Source organism: Lytechinus variegatus, chromosome 1, assembly GCF_018143015.1.
Source record: "Lytechinus variegatus isolate NC3 chromosome 1, Lvar_3.0, whole genome shotgun sequence".
NCBI lineage: Eukaryota > Metazoa > Echinodermata > Echinoidea > Temnopleuroida > Toxopneustidae > Lytechinus > Lytechinus variegatus.
In genome coordinates, this window is record NC_054740.1 from 14,421,941 (window position 1) to 14,443,230 (window position 21,290).

Genomic DNA, 21,290 nt, shown 5'->3' on the forward strand with positions numbered 1-21,290 from the left:
GTGTATTTATGACGTGAGCGCATGAGCTGTGCACCTGTGTAGCCTATTACAGTTAGCTGTGGCTCCTGGGTATAGCTTCGCTCCAGTGCATGCACGCACTACGCTGTCTTCTGATCTTGTCGTGGCATATTGCGAAATAATAAAACCGTGTAGGCCTAGGGTCTAAACAAGTTAACTGCTCATACATATGAACTCAACTTGAAGAACAATCTGGGATTCAGAATGGACAACCTGGTTGAAAAATTGACATCTCGAGCTTCCGAACAAGTAAGTTAGGCCTGATTAACATTGCCACATGATGCCAAAAAATTTATTGAACAAATAAATTACTAGGCCTAGTCCTAGGCTAGAGATTAACAATAACATGTTCAATAAAAAAATAGAAAAAAGGGTCCTATTAAAAAGTAAGAGTATTAAAGACTAACGAGTAACGTTAGATCTAATGTTAGATCTATAGCTTTAAACTTAAAGTTTGACTAATTGTAGGTATGTTGCAAAAGCGCCCTCTAGGTGCATTCTGAATGAGGCATTGTCATTGAGTGTGCTGGCTAGAATTGCAGGGCGACTGTGGAGGCATTGCTTTGTATTGTTTTTGTATGTCCAAGGAAAAGTTATTCCCCATTGGCATTGCATAATTGTTTTTACGTAGTTGAATGTTTATGGCAGCTATATAGACTTGAAAAAAATTCTCACTTGGTAATCTTGCGACTCTGTGTGCTACTGGAACTTTGGCCTTGCTTTCAACCTCTTGCTATTCACATTTACAGGTATCATACCACTCTAAAAATGTATTCATTCCGATAGAGCAACATTTAAACTATATTGTGGTGAAATTTGAATGAAATCTACTGACGCTAAAGATGTTTTTTATGTCCCTGTTTCGGCGGCGTCTGTTATTTTGGGGCACTTCCATATGCAAATGCATGCGCATTGCTGTTTTCTATTAGTGCACCTTGGTCCCAGTTAAGATCACAACTTTTGGCTTAAAAAACAAAGAAATACATAAGAATTGAATAGGCGATTTATATGACCTTAAAACTGCAATAACTTTCTTATTTCTGGAGCTATTGAGATAAATGAGGTGTTAAATTAAAGGTCTTGATGAGCTCTAAATGATGCCATGAAGAAAACTCCTTATTTCTGAGATTTATTTTTTTTGCAACATACCTACTAAATGAAACTTGTTTTATCTTAAATTCTTATTCAACTAAGAAAGTTAAGTAAATTATTTAGACTTTCACATTATAAGTATTAACTTGTTTTTTGTTAAATTTATAAAGTTTTTAAAATTTAGAATCTATCATTGTTGTTGACATGGCAAGAAAATTTTCTCACCATGTTCATGTCTTCTTACTATTTTTTTTAAACTAAAACTTCCATCTTATCAAGTTTGAAACAAAATTACAAGTTTTTGGAAACTGATGATGAATAAGTTGTGTATGCCAAAATATCAAAAACATCATCATGGAGTTCTCAAGGCTAGTCCAAACCACATTTATTTAAATGTCCAATTAGAGTCTACAAGTTTATAGATTCAACGAAAACACTGTTGATTGACATTATTTATACAGAATATCAGTCCAGTTACATTTTCATCCTTTCTTTTTTTTATTACTCCTTTAATATCCTTTTTTTTTCATGGTTATGGAACTTAAGCTAAGGGGGGGGGGGCAGGGATGTTCAAGCCCCTCCCAACTGTATGCCAGTATGATGGGCTGTACAGTACAGCTCAGTATGTAGATGTAGATAAAGATCTGCTATATGAACCAGGTTTGAGAATTTCCATAAAGTTTCATTCTTTTTCAAAGCAAGTCACCAATATAGGGGATTGTCTCCCATATTGGATAGAGTCTCCCATATTGGCCGTGCGCCTCTACCACTAAACCTTGGCTCTTATCAATGCTTTGTCTGCAGGAGGCTCAGATCGCGGAACTGAAGCAGCAGATCAGAGAACTGCAGAATGGTGGGACTGAAGAATGGGAGCAGGTGCCTCCTGAACTTGAGAAACTGCAGACTGAAAATCAAAAGCTCAAGTACCGCATTCTGCACCTAAAGAGGGTAGGTTTGACATGAATACTGGGGGCGTTTCATCAATATTTTTGTCCGACAAGTTGTCAGATCTGACAACTTTCCTGGATTCTGATTGGTTGAGAAGCATTGTTACTATAGTAACTTTCGGATAAAACAGGACTTGATGGATAAAACGTCTTGACATGTCCTTTCATGAAACACTCCCCAGGTTAGTGGCAGACCGTGACCTGGAGGATACAAAGCATTGGAGGGGCACAGCATTGTTCACAAACAATACAGTGTCCCTCGAATGATTGTCCCCTCAGGGTCATGGTCTGCCACTGTTACAGGTAATTAAAGACAAATCTTTCGGACCTAAAAAAATCTCTTTGACTTGGGACTAATTGGATTTACAGAAATAATGTCTTGCATAATTTCATAAAGAAATAGCTTCTACTTGCGCAATTGTTTGATTTAAAGGTCAAGTCCACCTCAGAAAAATTTTGATTTGAATCAATAGAGAAAAATCAGACAAGCACAATGCTGAAAATTTCATCAAAATCGGATGTAAAATAAGAAAGTTATGACATTTCAAAGTTTCGCTTATTTTCAACAAAATATGAACGAGCCAGTTACATCCAAATGAGAGAGTAGATGATGTCACTTACTATTTCTTTTGTTTTTTATTGTTTGAATTAAACAATATTTCAATTTTTACGAATTTGACAATTAGGACCTCCTTGCCTGAAGCACAAAATGTTAAAATAATGGAAATCCACGTGTTCAGGGAGGAATGAAACTTCATTTTTACATGACAATGACGAGAAAATGAAAATATTTCATATAATGAAATACAAAACAAATAGTGAGTGAGTGATGTCATCAACTCTTTCATTTGGATGTAACTGGCTCGTTCATATTACTATTTTGTTGAAAATAAGCGAAACTTTAAAATGCCATAACTTTCTTATTTTACATCCGATTTTGATGAAATTTTCAGCGTTATGCTTGTTGAATTTTTCTTTTTTTATTTAAATCAAGTTTTTGTCGGGGTGGACTTGTCCTTTAAAGAAGGTCACCTTATCCAGAGTTGACTGTATATCAATTTTATATTATCGACCAGTCGCCCTAACATCTGTGTTGTGCAGAGTGCTTGAGAAGGTGATCGTGAAGGATATTGATAATCATGTCGAATCGTTTGTAAAGAAGTAATTATACTTGCATTTTCTAGCTGAAGAAGAATGCCTTAAGCCATTATTGAATAAGAAATTTGATTTTTTTTTAAGTTTGATTTTAGGATTAGAGAAATATATAAAAAGGTATACTAAAAGATAAATTGTGTATCAGTGGTCAATTTTGTTTCCCAAATTTGATTAGTATTTTTGGTCATATGAGGAATGCTCTCAACCACATTTTATACACCCCTATGTAAAACATCTGCACCAAAAGACTTTTTTTTTGTGCAGCAGTCTGTACATGTAAGAAATGTGGAGCAAATTGCAATATGAAACCCGGAAAATAAGTACCTAATAAAAGTGAAGTGTAATTAATTTGAGTTTCCTCATTATTTTTAACAGTTATTTTTCTTTACTTTTCTTTGTTATGTGTGTCAGAATTCTATGCTTCGAAACTTGAAACAGTAGTACTAAAATGTGTTGTTGTTTTTTCTTCAAGAGCATTGATGAGGAGGAGTCTCAAAGCGGTGGTGATAGTCTCGGTAACAATGTCTGTGACAGGCTTACAGAGATCTTCAGGACTGCCCTTCGTGTTGCCTATCCTTCCCTTACCAATGCTGCTGTGTCGGTCCAGCCCAGCCAACAGGAGAGGTTTGGAGACTACCAGTGCAACAATGCTATGATTATTGCCCAGGTAATTTTACAGATGACGCGGTGGGTTCGGGGATACATGTGCTCGGTTGCGCGACCCGCCGAGCATCTCTAGTTTCATATTTGTCTTGCTCGTGATGATGATTATGATGATGATGATGATGATGATGGTGATGGTGAATGTGATGGTGATGATGATGATGATGATGATGATGATGGTGATGATGATGATGGTGATGATGGTGATGTTGATGATGGTGATAATAATGATGATGATGGTTGTGGTGATGGTTATGGTGATGGTGATGTTGATGGTGATGACGATGATGATGGAGATGATGATGATGATGGTGATGATGATGGTGATGATGGTGATGTTGATGATGGTGATAATGATGATGATGATGATGGTTGTGGTGATGGTTTTACTTAAGGTGCTGTTGATGTTGATGGTGATGACGATGATGATGGTGATGATGATGATGATGATGATGATGATGGTGATGATGGTGATGTTCATGATGGTGATGATGATGGTTGTGGTGATGGTTATACTTATGGTGCTGTTGATGGTGATGACGATGATGATGGTGATGATGATGATGATGGTGATGATGATGGTGATGATGATGATGATGATGGTGGTGATGTTGATGGTGATGATGTTGATGATGGTGCTATGATGATGGTGATAATGATGATGGTTATGGTGATGGTGATAATGATGGTGATGATAATGATGATGGTGATGATGTTGATGATGTTGATGATGATGGTCTAATGATGAAACCTCTGGTCTAATGATGAAACCTCTGGTCTAAAGGTGCAGTTGAAGTGTTGAACTGTGGAAAACCAGATGTTTAAAAAAGTTTTTGACATTTGTCAGCTCATTTTAAACATGTATTATTTATAATCATCTGGGAATGATGACTAAAAGTGTTTTCTTCATCAGTATGAGGAAAAAACAGAAAAAAACCCAAAACAAACATCATTTTTATTTTTGTTTAACATTCAGCTTCCCATAATTTGAAAACAGTGAGATCATTGTCTAAGTTAACTTGACTTCAGAAGTTCAGAATACGGGCCAATGTCACTGTTTTGTATATTTAAGTCAAATTATGATTATATCTTCAGTGACTTGCCAAGGGCAAGTACATGTAAGCATTATGGATAGTTTGAGAAGAGTAGCCTTGTTAAATCCAATATGTTTTGTTCTTTTTGAAATACATTTTTCTTCTAGCAATTGAAGGCTCAAGGCTCCCCAGTCTCTCCCCGAGTTGTTGCCCAGCAGATCCAGGCAAATATCCCTCCAAATGATGTCATCGAAAAGGTACGGATACAAATAATCTCCTATTATATGGTGCTTGATGTAGCAGAATAGTGTTTCTTTTTATAGAACTGGGACAAATACCCTTTTTGCCATTTCATTGTTCACCAGGGTAAAAAATCAAAATGGTTTGAAAAATCAAGATCCCTGTTAATCAGGAATGATAAAAAAGTTGGCATAGTTACACGACCTATCAGTGGTCAGTAATGAGCGAGCTTACTCAGTCGAGTGTCCCTCATTGTTATGTGTTGGAAGAGTTACAATGTTTGGATTCATTAATTTGTTTTACATACATTTCAATTGTTTACTGCATTTAGTTGTCAAATATCAAAGATTATATCTATGTACTTTTGATAATCGAATGTCTGAAATCATTATTTAACATCTGGCGATCATTTGTTGGTAAACTGGTTGAAAGCATCGATGGTTTGAGTTTTACTTCCAGGCCTAGTCTCTATATGCTTGACATTGCTTTGGTCATCAGATTCTGACCTAGATTTCTTATTCCATATCACAGCAGAGACTACTAAGCCCTAATTACTAACATATACTACATTGACTTTGCATCCTATTGGATACCCTTCCATCTCCTGAGTGGAGAGTTGGTTTGTGTCGGTTGACATCTGTGATCTAGAATGTAGTTTAAATGTGCTTTTTATCCATCAATGTTATTGGTACCTGATACATTGTTCATGATCATAATTGAAAGATTTAATTCTTCAGGTGATGAATGTTTCTCAATATTTTTGATCTTGAGCTATTAAAGTTAACAATAAATCATATTAAAGCAGCTATGGGGGAGGGGTGGTTGGATTGGACCCTGTTCAGCCAATTCATATACAGAATTTCAGTAGCTTGTTACAGTTTTTGTGAAAAAATTCCATGATAAATCACTACATGAAATACTCCCAATGGTTAACTCTCCTTTACCAGGTTGAAATTGCTGGACCGGGTTTCATCAACATCCACCTCAAGAAATCCTACATTACCCCCCTCATCACCGGTATCCTGACCCAAGGGGTACTCCCTCCGCCCCTCAAAAAGAAGAAGAGGGTCGTCATTGACATGTCTTCTCCCAATATAGCCAAGGAGATGCACATCGGTCACCTGAGGTCAACCATCATCGGGGAGAGCATTTCTCGGCTCATGGAGTTCGTAGGTCAGTCCTGAGAACTTTTTAAGACTGCATGGCCCGAAATCTGAACTTGTGTTGCATTCCACACTGGTCTCTTTTTATGGTTTTACTATGGAATATGGATGGCCAGCTGTGACATACATATCTAAAGGCCTCTGCACACCATACAAGTGGTCTGCACCCTGATTTTGGTATAAAATGTTGTAGAATTTGATGATAATATTGAGACTGGAATATCTTGTCGTGAAATGTTTTATATCATCTTACGAATATCTATGTTCAAATCTGTGACTATGCTTTCATCCGTTATACAATAAAAGTGAATTTAATATCTAGTTGTAATGATGTCATAGCAATGGTATGATTGGATTTGATTTGAAACTCCTATGGCCTTTACTCCAAAATAAACGCTTGCAAAAATCCAAAATTGTTGTATTAGTGTTCTTAGACTTGAAACAACAATGTAAACAGAATTGTGACATTTTCGGCTCCCCATAATTTTAGCTCAGAGTTAGACCATGGTCTAATCTCGACCAGACATCAGAGTACAGGCCTATGACAGGAAGAAGAAGTTATCAGGGTGCTATTGTGTTTTAATAAATTCCTGTCTGAATAGTGTAACTGCAAGGATTGGATTGAATTTTTGATAAATTCATTTGTTTATATATTGTATGAACTATGAAATAGCCTTAAAAACAGACATACTGAAGCTTTTCGACATGCACTCATCTGAGTAAATCTCATGAATGACTAAAACGCTAGAGCAAAACAATATATAATAGAACCGAAACTAGACAATGGATGGTAAATGGCGAGCCACAATTGGCTGTCAAGGTAAACAAGTTAGGCTTAGTACCAGCCGTAAATTGAAGTGAAGGAACTAAAATAAAGCAAGGGTTCTAATACAAACTTCTGGTGGCACAGAATCGGGTCTGTTAGCGGGATTTACGCTGCCTTGAGCATGCACAAATGAGTGAAACTCTTCTGGGCTTTGCACCTTAAAATTATATATTTCAAGTAATGAATTATTGTAAGATATTATGTTTTTGGCTTTAATTTCAATTAAATTTTAATTTGATTCCCTAAGGTCATGATGTATTGAAGGTTAACCATCTTGGAGACTGGGGAACTCAGTTTGGCATGCTCATCACCCATCTCGCTGATCAGTTTCCAAACTATCTCAATGAATCTCCTCCCATTCAGGATCTTCAAAAGTTCTACAAGGTCAGTTCATTGTGCATGTGTGTTTGAGTTTTTACAGAAGTGTATCAATCAGATCTAGTTATTTACGTCCGGGAATGACCTTTTAACGTCACCATCTGAAAGACATGGGCCCGTTTCATAAAGGATGTGCAACTGTTGTAACTTTGTCATTATTGCAACTACCATGGTAACCTTGATTTTGATTGGCTGCTGAGCCCTGATGCCATGGTAGTTGCCATTATGTCAAAGTTGCAACAGTTGCAAGTCCTTTATGAAACGGGGCCCCAGGGCTGGAACTTCTGAATCGATTTGTAACTTCCCCATGCAGCATGGCGCACGCTACAATGCCCAGTTCACTGCGGGTTTTATTTAGTCTTTTCAACGGGCAATTTTTTTTTTTCTACTTTGAGGGGCTACTTTACAATTTATAACCAAAGGGTTAATCTGCAACAATAGGGAAGCTCTAACATTGCAGTGAATAGGGATTTCCCCTGGGCTCTTATGAGCTTTGTGGGGATGAAATTTCCCTGAGTCACCATGTGACTTTTTTCTATAAATAAATAATATAGGATTTGTATAGCGCACGTATCCACCTTGCTAGGTGCTCAAGGCACTCCTATATTACCCCAGCTTAGCCTGTCTACCGATTCTGGTGTGCACAGCTTTTTGAGGAATTACTTCCTGCCGTTATCCATTTAGCTCACCTGGGTCAAGTGCAGCACAGTGTGGATAAATTTCTTGCTGAAGGAAAACACCCCATGGCTAGGATTCGAACCCATGACCCTCTGTTTGAAAGGTGAGAGTCAGAACCACTAGACCACGACCTGCCCACAAGCACATAAACATAAGGGCACTTCCTTCCATTTTTTTTTTGTCCGGTTTCCATTTTTCTCCATTGTTGTTTCACTTCGCAATTTGCTCAAGCCATGATAGTCTTGATCTTGAACCTTGAGGATATGAATCCAGGGGGGTGTTTCACAAAGAATTAAGTATGACTTAAGTCGCACTTAAATGCCGACGCGTACATGATATGCAACGCGCGATCGTATTGATAGATACGCAGTAGTGCGCATCCTCATGACACGATCTGACCAATGCGATCAGGCCTTTCATACCGTACGCAACTCGGTATTTAAGTGCGACTCTAAGTCATACTTAAATCTTTGTGAAACACCCCCCAGAACTGGTATCTTCAATTACTACATGATTACTTTTATTTTGTTTTTTTTTTGGTTGTAGGAATCAAAGGTGAGGTTTGATGGTGATGAAGAATTCAAGAAGAGGGCATACCAGATGGTTGTTAGACTCCAGGGTGGTGAACTGGCCATCATCAAGGCTTGGGAACTCATCTGTGACATCTCAAAGAGAGGTCAGTAATACAATAATAATTCTCATTTGGCACTTGAGAAAAACTTGGCCTGCCGAAATGTTACTTGTAGGTGCCGAATTTTGAGTCGGAAAACCCAACCCTTATCCTAAACCGAACCCCAACCGTATGGTAAGATTGATACTACATGTAAATTACAATAAATCAAATTATATCATAGTAAAAATATTTTTCAACAAACTAGTTATCCTATATTAGACAAATCAAATTCCTTTGTCTTTCACAGGTTTTTTGACTATGAATATGAGGTTAATGTAAGCAGAGTTTGCTGTGCTTATTTCACACTACTGCCTTTTTTCCATCCAGAATTCAACAAAATCTATGAGCGCCTTGATGTGAAGAATTTAATCCCTAGAGGAGAGTCGTTTTACCAAGAAAGAATGAATGTTGTGGTGGAGAAACTTGAGGCCGGAGGTAAGATGCTTTCCTTTGCACATTATTTGAGATTCATTTAGAGTCTTATTTATGGATTTGCCATTCAAATCATACTATACACGTGAGTGTTTGAACGACCAAAGTCCATCTTTTTGTCAAATTGGGTTTTAACGTGAGATATTTTTGCTTACCATAAGCCCATCTTTTGTGTGATTTATATCCTAGAATCCCAGGCAACATTTCCCAAAATGAATGTAAAACGTGACCAAAATCCCCATTGGATATACATGAAGTATACATGAAGATCATTTTCTTTTTCTTGATTTACTCAAAATGAACTATCGTGGACTTGGATTGTTTTTATGTTCATATTCTCACTTGTTTACAGGCATCGGAAAAATGAATCCAATTGAGGTAAACCATAGAAAAATCACTGAACATTTTATGTTATCATAAAAATAATTTCTTTGCCAATTGAATAACTCTTAGAATAATTGGCAACCACTTTATTACCTCTTGCACAATACCAGTACCCACAATGCACAATGACTCCATCTGAATTATAGTACCCAAACTGTCCAGCCTTGCATTTAGGGTGCATCACATAAACTGTGGTCTGTAAAAAAAGAAAAAAAGAGAGAGACACCATGAAATACGAGTAATAGAAAGAAGTCAATGGCAAGGACTTTGATGCTCTTTACTAAGGCACAAATCATGTTCCATGCTTGTGATATCGTTATTGAAAGTAGATGTGGCCTCTAACCTGTCATGTTATATAAAACAAATCATACATAGTTTAATGTAGGCACCTCATATATTCACAACATCATGCAAAAGCACTCAATGCAAGTGCCCCTTGCTTATCGTACATTGAAAATACCCCGAAATGCACTACATCGCCACTATCGCATTCACATTGCCACTAACACATTCATATAATTGTCCATTATTTGCGCAGTACAATATGTTTCAGTCAGTACAGAACAGACTTGTCCCATAAATACCCCATTCCAGAAAATCTTACCCTGACTTTTCTCCTATAGGATACTTGGAGTTAGATGAGGGTAGAAAGATCATGTTCACACCGGACAGCACCGTGCCTTTAACTATCGTCAAGTCCGATGGGGGCTACACTTACGACACCTCAGACATGGCCACTCTGTACCAGAGAGTGCATGAGGAGAAAGGAGAATGGCTCATATATGTAGTCGACATGGGACAGGTGAGTTTACATGCGTTCATTCAATTCAAATAAAAAATTATATTTCTTCCAGTTTAAAGAGAAATGAATGTCGTTGCTGTGGACTGATTTCATTTATAGAAAGTCTTCAAAGTCAAGATTATTTTTCATCACGTCAAGAAATCTGAGCCAAAAAACGATTAACACATATAAGCATGTGTGGGACAGTGTATTATTATTGCTCAGAAATTTAAAAGAAAAAACAGAACTTGGTTGGAATGCCAGGCGTTTTATGCTATTTATCAGCAATTACACATTTTCTCTATCTGAATCATTTGATATGTATTTTTTTTCTTTATTTATACATACAAACACTCATTTTTCAGATTCAAAAGAAGAGGAAAAGACTCGATGGAAGAAGAGAGGCTACAATGCACAAGATTATAAATGCCAGGGAATGTAAAAAATCAGATAGGACAAAATGGAATCCAATGAAATGATGTTGGACGCATAAAAAAGAAAATTGTACTAGACAGAGAGTCGGCGCCAACCAGATATGTGATGATATTGATGTTGGTAAACATGATACATTATTTTAACTAAAAAAAGAAAAAAAAAATCCACTTCATTGTTTATATCAGAGGTGTGAGAGCTTTGTACTCAAATTCAGATTTTTCAGTTATGAGTTTCAGCTTAATTTCAGCTCTTTTCAATATTAATCACTCTTTTTTCAGCTCTTTTTATTTTGTGATCACTTGCACCTCTGATGCGGCATTTACTTAATCTATTTTTCTATGTCAGGGAACTCATTTTGATGCAATCTTCAGCGGCTGTCGCAAGGTTGGATGGTATGATCCTAAGGAAGTCAGAATAGAGCATGTTGGATTTGGTGTTGTATTAGGAGAAGACAAGTAAGTAGTTTATTTTACTGTGTAATCCATTATACCAATAGCATATAGACCAATTTCACAACGTGAGAGGGCAGCAGACTGGTCGCCATGCTGCGGTGGGCGAATCAACTTTTATAGTACACAAGTCAATAGGGTATTTGGTACATTCGTTCGATTTTTTTTTTATTTTGGACCAATTGAGCAGATTTCTTGTAAGATTCACAATGAGCATTAATCGGAGAAGTTCAGGTCGCAGCTGTGCTGTGTTCAATTGCCACAACAATTGGAGAAAGCTTCAGGATTGGAAGTAAAGTGAATGTGAAATTCACTCGCCTTGGTCTCATGAAGCCTGTTTGTGTGTGAAGCCGTACTCCCTGCATAGGTTTCCAGGCCGTGATGAAGGAATGCGTCGCCAGTGGATCTCTCTTCCCCTTCCTCCTTTCTCCTTCCTCTCTGTTTTATTCTCTTGCCTTGCCCCCTCCTTTTGGATACTTATAGGCCTGCATAAAATGTAGTGGTGGTGGTTTTTTTGTGGGGGGGAGAGGGAGGGGGGATTTATTTGATCATGCTTAGATGGAAATATCAGTCCCTCTCTCTCTCCCTCTCTATCTCACACTATCCCTCTCTCTCTATCACTATCCCCTTCTCTGTATTACACTATCCTTCTCTTTCTCTCACACACACTCTCGCTAGCCCCCCCCCCCCTCTCTCTCTCTCACTACCCCCCCCCCTTTCTCACTATTCCCCTCTCACTATCCCCCTCCTCTCACACATACTCTCTCCCCCCCCCTCTCCCTCTCTCATCCTCTCTCTCATCCTCTGCTCTCACTCTATGTCTCGTTCACTCTCCCGCTACTCTAACACAATTTACTAGCAACAAGAAGTGAGCTCCCTGATGAAAACCAACAGCGATTCTTGGTCATCATCAACTCACTTTTACTGACAAAACTAAGGGGAAAAAGTAGCCAAAGTGCAAAAATTTATCATACCTTCATCGGTCAGATATGGCCATTGTCTTACATCGTCTACCCAGGTGTCCATGCTTTATTTTATTGATTTATGATGAAGTTAATGACACAATATCAGAGCTTATCTGTAATCTTTCATTGAATTTGTACACAGAGCCAATCGCGGTCAGCGCACTTGCCCACCGCAGCAATGGCGTCGCCGATAGAGGGCCAAATACATAAAACCGGCCGTGAAATTGGTCTATAGGCACTGGCGAGATGGTATGAGATTTTGCATGAGGTAAAAGAACGATGCTCTAATAGATTGTCTCTGTTTGACCTGATGCAAAATCGTGTACCGTTGCTGTAGTAAAAATATTTGCCATTTGTGTTTGTGCTTAACATATGTTTGTCCTTTTTGAAGCATCACAGTCACGTTATTGTAAACTAACACTGTGTGCAGCTTGAGCTGCCTGCGCGTGATGTCAACCACAAAGTTAGACAAGTATCTTGTTCGCCACAACTGATAGATGGCACACCATATGTGAATCCACTGAATTCTAACTTGATAGGTTTCAGAACTAGGTGGTTGTATGAACTGTGATATTTAATAACTGTCCCAGTACCTTTATTCTCTTACAAAACTTCTCAAGTTACCCATGATTCATTGTGGCCAAAACAATTTAGCCCCCAAGGATCTGTTTCATAAAGATTTGCATTTATTGTACATTTTTCATTATTGTATTAAACTACCATGGAATCCATGATTGTAATTGGCTGCTGAGCCCTGTTACCGTTGCCATAATGGCAAAGGTACAATGAATGTAGGTCTTTATAACTAATCCTTTGAACCTGATAGGACAGAATACCAACCTGAAGGCATGTGACTTGAAAAACATGGGTTCTAAATGTTGGTCTTTGATAATGACATCTCTGTATGTGGCTCCAATTCATTTAGCATAATGCAGAGTGTACAGGAAATATCGTAAATAGTGGAAAAAGTCAAGTTTGAAAAAAAAATAGAATGGACTCATTCTGTTATTGGACGGCAGCAGTTTGGATAACCGTTACTCTTTTTTGTTTGACGTTAGGAAGAAGTTCAAGACCCGTTCTGGAGATGTTGTCAAGCTGGTTGAGCTTCTTGATGAGGGGCTGAGGCGATCATTGGAAACACTTAAAGAGAAAGGAAGAGATGAGGTATTTTCAAACATTTTCCTACATGTTTATTTTACAGTTGTGGCATGGAGGAAGAAAATTATCCTTTATAAAATACGACTGTATGGCCATTCTGAGTACTCTGGTGACTACTCTCAAAACACCTGTATCTCGTTTCAGATTAATGTTTCTGTTTTGTTTTGTTTTGTGGTAACTCCCATAGGAACTCGGCAGCACAGCATTTTGCTGGTAAACGCCAAGCTGGTATATAACCAATTACCTTTGAAACTTTTTACGTCTAGGTTTATCAGTCATAGTGGCTGACGTTATAGATGACAGATATCACTCTCGGGCCTTTTTATCAAAGTGGAGACAATGGCAGAGTTGGGGTTCGAACTCACAACCTTGCGATTATGAGTCCAATGCTCTAACCACTGCACCACACGACCCGTGTACTTTGACTCGTTAGTGACATATCATATAAGATATGCAGCGTAATGTGATTCCATGTGAGATATTATTAAAGCAGAATGTAATGCAATGCAAATTTCGGTTTATAGTTAAAGTAGGGTTAACCTACGACTGCTTTTGCAAGTATACCACCATGAGGTCTGTATTCTGAAGTCTAGTTAGAATTAGAACGTGGTCTAACTCTGCTGAAATTATGGGAAGCCAACAATTTCAAAAGTTTGTTTACATTTTTTATTCCTTATGTTTAATTTCTTCTTTTTGGGAGATTAATGGTGAAGAAGACAATTTTAGTTATCATATGTGTGTGTCAAAGTTAATGATAAATTGAATTTGTAAGCTGATAAATTGAATATGTAGTGTTACAGGTTTTTTTGCAGTTGGCTATCCATAGCTAAACAGTTTATTTCCAATTCGTCCAATGCCAGTTCGTCCAATTGCCAACTCGTCTACTACCATTTGGTCTATCATCAGTTCATCTACTCACTACATGGTCTACTTTTATTTAGTCTAATGCCATTCCGTTTAATAACCAGTTGGTCCAATAGCCATTTATTCCATATACCATTTGGTCTGATTAAACTAAAGTGTTAGTTGTGCAAAATGAATGTAAAGAAAATGGGTATTATACCAACTTGTTATTAGACGAAATGGTAAGAGACGAAATGGTGATTAGACAAAGTGATGATTAGACCAATTGGTTGTTAGACAAAATGTTGATGGACGGAATGGCATTAGACTAAATGAAGGTAGACCATGTGGTGAATGAACGAGTTAGCAGTGGACGAATTGGCAATTTATCAGCTAAACCACAACTTTATACCAGAGTTTTGAATAAAGCCATGTTCAGAATACGGACTTATGAGTCTATTCTTTCATAAAAAACAACATCGTCAGTTCTAAGCATGAGTTGAAATCACTCTTGAAATACCCCCCCCCCTTGCAGGTACTAACAGCAGAGGAGCTCAAAGCAGCCCAGGAGTCTGTGGCCTATGGATGTATCAAGTATGCTGATCTCTGCCATCGTAGGACCAATGATTATATCTTCTCATTCGACAAGGTAATAACAAATTCATGCAACCCACGATGCCGCCAGCAGGCTATATTATCCAGTACCCATCACAAATTAGGAAACCTATTTCCTGTTAAGCTTTTATGCAATCATTTTTTATAGCAAACTGAGAGTACAAGAATTCACATTAACTGTCACGCTTTATGAATCGGTGTTGGTTGAAATCCAACTTAAAAGTCTATCATTGGAAATAAACTCCTTTTCATCTTTGTGAATATTAAATATAGGAAAACAAAATGAGCAACATCAAGACAAATCCTGAGATCGCTACAGCTAATGCAGTTGCGATGTGCTATAGCTACATTACATGTGCGATATATAGCCCGTACATAGGTATTTAGTATTCTTGGGTAACAATTTTGAATGGATCAGGGCCTTGATATGATATGAATAGGCCTATAGAGATAAGACTTGTTTTTCCAAAATTAGATCATATCGTCTGAGGCTTCATCTGAGGGTGTATAGGATCTAACAAGGGCAGTAAATTTTTTTTGTAAATATAGATACTAGCTGTGGTTGACTAAATTTAAACAGAATCAAATAAAAACGACCACCCAAGTGCTAGTTTTCATATTGTATAATCGTGACCCAAAACTTTTGGAAAGGAACACTCGTATCAAAATTCTGCAATTACTTATTGATAACAAGGGTTAATCATGCATTTTCATCTGTTATCATTTATTGAGAGTAGAGATTCATATGTTTATTTCCCATCAGATGTTGGATGACAAAGGGAACACCGCCGTCTACCTGCTCTATGCATACACCCGTATTAGGTGAGTCTGAGAAAGTTATGAATATTGAGGTCACTAATGCTATGGACATGACAAAGTGACCAGGGCTGTGTTGCATGAAATTCACTATTATGGTAACTTTGCCATCCAATGATTACTACCATGGTGATGCTGATCAAAGGCCAATCAAAATCAAGGATTCCATTCAAGTTACCATTGGATTGCAAAGTTACCATCATGGTGACTTTTATGCAACAGGCCCAAGGTTTTATTAAATCACACTTGTACAACTACCCCATTTTGCACATATTTTAATTCAATTCTCACTTTTATCAAGTCTACCTGTAGACCAGGGGGCGTTTCACAAAGAATTAAGTATGAGTTGGGGTGTGTTGCAAGAAAATATTCGTGATCGATTGCGAATATTCTGTTGCAATTTTACAATTGACAGATCAATTTTAATTGTAGCAAATCAGATTACACCCCTTCTTTTAAGAAGCAGTTTAACAATCAGTCAAAAATTGATAATCAATTGCGAGACGAATGATTGATTTAGGGCCTGAAAATAGACTTGCAATTGATTGCAAGTTTCTTGCAACGCCCCATTAGAGTCACACTTAAATGCTGACACGTAAATCTTTTTGTTTAATATGCAGTATGATCTTAGCATGATCTGGCCAATGTGGTCATGCCTTTTATAATGCATGCCACTTAGCATTTCAGTACGAGTCTCGAGTCTTAAGCCATACTTAAATCTTTGTGAAACATCCTACAGGTGTTCCTTTCAATCGAGGTTTTTTAAAAATTATGTATCGTTGAGTTTGTACTATCATTAGATTGAGCAATAAATAGAGATTTTTCAGTATCATGCAAAGGGGACTCATTCATGTGTGATAACACAAACCTTGGTTCGACGTATTGCCAATGGGAAGATCTCTATAGGATTAGTGATCCTTATATTCGCATGGTTAGAACTTGTTTATTGCTTATCCGAATGTTCCCAAACTTATTCAATTTTCCTTCAGCTGTGATAAATGGATTTACCCAGGTTTTCATAAAATTTTGTTTTCATTGAAAAAAAAACATGAAAATCACATTATACAAGGGAAATAAATGGATTTACCCATGTGTCGTTTTTGTGTACTCATTATCAATGAGATGTTTTAATAATCATGCTTCATTGGAAAATTCTTTAAGATGTGTGTAAGCTACGCTTCACTTTATGCATAGCATAGATCATATTTTGTATCCTTTATTCCTAACAGCTCAAGTTTTACTGATTTTTTAGTTGAAGTTCTTGTTGTTAAACGAGAATAGGAATGCAAAGACTTCAGTTTATTAAAATTTGGGTTAGAAGAAATTCAGTTCTACTTCAAAGACCATTTTAGCTCTCACAGGGCTTGTTTGTTGGCTTTTTTTCCTTGCTGTCCCTCATATTTTATCCAATGAATGTTTTTTTATTTTGTTTTCTTGATTTTTTGTATTTGAATTTTGTATATATTTTATGAAAAAATAAATTGAACATAAATAAGAACAAGTTCCAGTTGTGTACAAAGTTATGTGTAATTTATGAACAGCAACCACCCCCCCACCATGGCTGTGTGGTTCTTTATGCCCTTTATCATGGAGAATGTTTTCAATTTTGCTCCAGGTCTATCGCCAGGAACGCCAAGGTGCTGTCTAAGACCCTGCAGGAGGCTGCAAAGACCATGTCCATTCCCGTCGATCATCCAAAAGAATGGAAGCTAGCCAAGTGCCTAGCTAGGTTTCCTGAGGTCATCTCCCGTACGCTGGACGATCTCTTCATCCACAGCATCTGTGACTACCTCTACGAGGTGTCCAACACATTCACAGAGTTCTATGAAGTCTGCTATTGTATTACCAAGAACAAGCAGACAGGTATGATGGTTCTCTTGACAAGGAAGGGAGCATTTAACATAACTTGCAGTTCAGTCTTAGGTCCCAAATGATTGCTGCTCTTCTTATCACAATAGAAAAGGGAAATTGAAATATGAATTAGTTACCATTGATCTATCATTGTTGAATTTTGCATTGAAAATCAGAAAGTGATTGCAATCCAGCCACTTTCCACATCCCCTGTACTTCACAATATCCAGCTAAGTTGGAAATATCTCACTACTGAAAGTTCAGTGGGTAGTGGTACTTGTATTTGGGTTAGTTTATTAATGGCATATCAGTTCTCATGATATTGCGAAAACAGATAAATTGTTTTAGTCAGTCATCCAGGTTGTAATGCCAGTTGAGTCCCAGACGACATTGGTGGCCGGATTCACCTCGCCTCACATGATCACCCTCACTCCTTCCCTCGACTTAATAACTCTATTTGGTGCATCCTCCTCCCTCAAACCAACCCTCCTTGACTTCTCGAGTCTTCCCCTCTGACCAGCCAGCTGGAACTCGAGGGCCCTTATCAAAACATGATCATTATCCCTTAGTACATCAGAACGCATAAAGTGGACATTCAGTTTCATGTTTTGTAGCTTATATAAAATGTAAATTGTGTACAATTCAGCCTCTGGCTGCGAGATACAATTTGAAATTAACCATGAATAATGATAAAAATACCCATTCCGGTGTACTCTGTTCACCTCGCCATGTGGGGGGTGTTTCATCAATATATTTGGTTTGTGGTTGGCTGAGAAGCATTGTTACCATGGCAACTGTTGGATAAAACAGGACTTGTCAGATAAAATGTCTCACAAGTCCTCATGGAATGCTCCCCTTATCCATCATCTGCATCATACCTCTGTCGTCTTCCTTTCTATTTATTCCACACATTGCTCTCACCATCACTCCTCAAAATCCTCATCTTGTTTTCATTCAAACACCATTCATTCTTTTTTTACTGAGTCTATCAGCATTTTTATCTTTGTTCCATTGCAGGGGAAATTGAGAGTGTGGACACAGGACGCCTGCTCCTCTGTGAGGCTACAGCCGCCATCATGGCAAAGGGCTTCGACATTCTAGGACTCCACCCTGTCGAGAAGATGTAGCATTCATTTTCTCTGATGCTCAAATTAAAAAGAATAATGTCCTCGGACTATGAAAGTTAACTAAACCCTATGCCCCATATTCTGAGTCGGGTTTAAATCAAACCCTGGTTTAAAGTTGTGGTTTAACTATGGAGAGCCAATTGGAGCACAAATCATATGTCACCCAAATTGTTCATAAATGTCTGGGAATGATAACTCAAGTATTTTCTTCCTTATGATAGCAAAAGGAAACAAAATTGTAAACATAAGAAATATACAATATAAACATAATTTTTGAACTTTTGGCTCCCCATAAATTTAGCACAGAGTTAGACCATGGTCTAAGTTAAACCTGACTTCAGAATATGGGCCTATAAATCCTAGCTGGTAATCATGATATAGGATGTAAATGGCTTCTGATTATTATAAAAAAATTTCCATGAAAGGTTAACTAATCCCTTCAAATTCTAGTTGGTAATATTATTTAGATGAAGTAAAAAGGTATTTTTTTCATATTTAGTAAGCATTTAAACAAATTGCTAACATTCTAGATAGCCGAGAGTGTAAAGATGCCTGTTCAACACTAATAGATTTTATTGAAATGTCAGACAGGAGAGTTCTCTTATTGTCAAGGAACCACAGGTTTTTGGTTATGTGCACTTATAAAAAGGAAAAAGAGTAATGGGGGAAGTTCCTATAGGTAAGCCAGGTGTATCCTGCATTAATATAAAATGAATTTGTTGAATGAAGGGAAAAAGAAAATGTACATCGGTCGTAAGCGTACACAGTTTATACTCGTTACTGGCTTTGAAAAAGCAATATATAGCATGGAGAGAGGGTCCGGTAATGGGAATAGATGTCTATCTTTATCATTTTTCCAATTCCTTCGAGTTATTACGTTAAAACATTTGCCATATTCAATTGCTTTTTGTGTGTTACTGATACCTGAATTCTAACGAGAGGTATTTAGTCCCAAGGTTTAATATAATATGAAGCTGAAAATCTCAAAATCTTGTTAACATCGAAAGACTGTGTGCTGTGAATGAGCCAATGATTGAAACCTTCTCTGTTGGAAATTTAAAAGATATTACATTATCTACAGCAGGCCTATGTGCTGGAGGTGCAATCATTTGCGTAAATCACTGGCAGATCCAGGGGGGGCAAAGCTGGCCCGCCCCCCCCCCCCCCCCCACCCCCCCCCGAGTCATGATTGAACTTAATAATGTAAACACGCCGTTAAAACAGAAGTGTACCTCCCATCGAAAGTGAAGAGCTTTTTTTTTTGCTTGTCAAATTTTTCCTCACAAATTTGTGCCCCCCCCCCTTTGGAAAATCCTGGATCCGCCCCTGGCGTAAATCATATGAAAAGAGTAGTATGCAACAACATTCTTGGAACCAAATAATGCAAAAATGTGGCCAGCTTTATACAGAGTTATGATTGATCCAATCAATCGTAACTATGGAAATCTATCAATTTCATAATTTTTCTACAGGAAATTTGCACAATGTCCTTTTTAAACAAAGAAAAGCACAGTGAATGCATGAATATACATGTACATCATAGAAAGAAAATATTTTGAACATGTTTAATTACGTTGCTGGCCGTTCATAGTTGTGGTTGATGGGATCAATCACAACTCATAAGATAGGTCCCGGGACTGAGAAGTCTTAATAATACACAGCAAGCAGAAGCAGTTCAATATTGCAATATTTTATTTTATTTACATCAAATGGATTCTTTACATATATTTAGGTGTTATATATTTCCCTTAATATGATTTAATCATACTTGGTAATATATACCCCTTATTTACTTTATTGTATGCAGCATACTCTGTATTAAATTAGACACACTTTTGTTCCCATTTACATTCATGAAAGTCAATATAAAACTCTGAATGATAAACTATTAGAAATTCATCATGTTCATTATTTTCCTTTTCTGGGTACTTTGCTTACAAATTAGTTAAAAAACAACATGAAATATCTGTTTATGAAAAGCATACATGAGATATGATTGTATTAAACTGGTTAACTTTTCTCTTCTATATACCCGTGTGATGTCTGATTATTTTCGAGGATGCATTCATGCTTGATTTTAACTCTAAATAGACTGGGCTAACAAGACTGAAGGGGGTGATTTGGCCCCCCCCCCTTATGATCTGGGCCGTCGATCGTGACGAAAATTGGCATGCGCGTTACCCATGTCATGATCTACAAAACTATAAGATCAAATGGTGCGAAAAATCTCATTGCTAATCAATTATGCTAATTTATGCGTAAAATCGAAAGTTTGCTCTAAATAATGCCCCTAAAATGCTAATTTTTGGTTCACAGACTCTTCATAAGAATCTGATCAAATGTACTTTTAAAAAATTTCAACATCACATTTATTTTTTTATGTATTTTATTGCTTTTGAATTTCTTTTGTTTATCATTATTTGAATAGAAATTATCTGGGACTTTATTTTGACAATAAACAATGAAATTAAATCATTTTGATCAGTGAAAGGTAAAGTAATGATACATTGATGAATCTTTGGTTAAAAACACTATTTGTTGGTCTCAAATGTTGCGTTAGACTTGAA

The 21,290-nt window shown here is 37.2% G+C and overlaps 1 protein-coding gene across 1 annotated transcript; it reads left to right on the forward strand.

Moving 5' to 3' along the window:
* The first annotated feature begins 40 nt into the window (after positions 1–40).
* On the forward strand, positions 41–18,872 carry LOC121406796 (arginine--tRNA ligase, cytoplasmic-like). The gene is made up of 15 exons (XM_041597667.1): positions 41–267; positions 1,915–2,058; positions 3,685–3,879; positions 5,077–5,166; positions 6,097–6,322; positions 7,386–7,522; positions 8,741–8,870; positions 9,195–9,302; positions 10,307–10,485; positions 11,245–11,354; positions 13,372–13,477; positions 14,850–14,963; positions 15,693–15,751; positions 17,361–17,608; positions 18,614–18,872. Exons 1-15 carry the CDS (start codon positions 223–225, stop codon positions 18,721–18,723), a joined length of 2,001 nt encoding a protein of 666 aa, XP_041453601.1. The 5' UTR covers positions 41–222; the 3' UTR covers positions 18,724–18,872.
* The last annotated feature ends 2,418 nt before the right edge of the window (positions 18,873–21,290 follow it).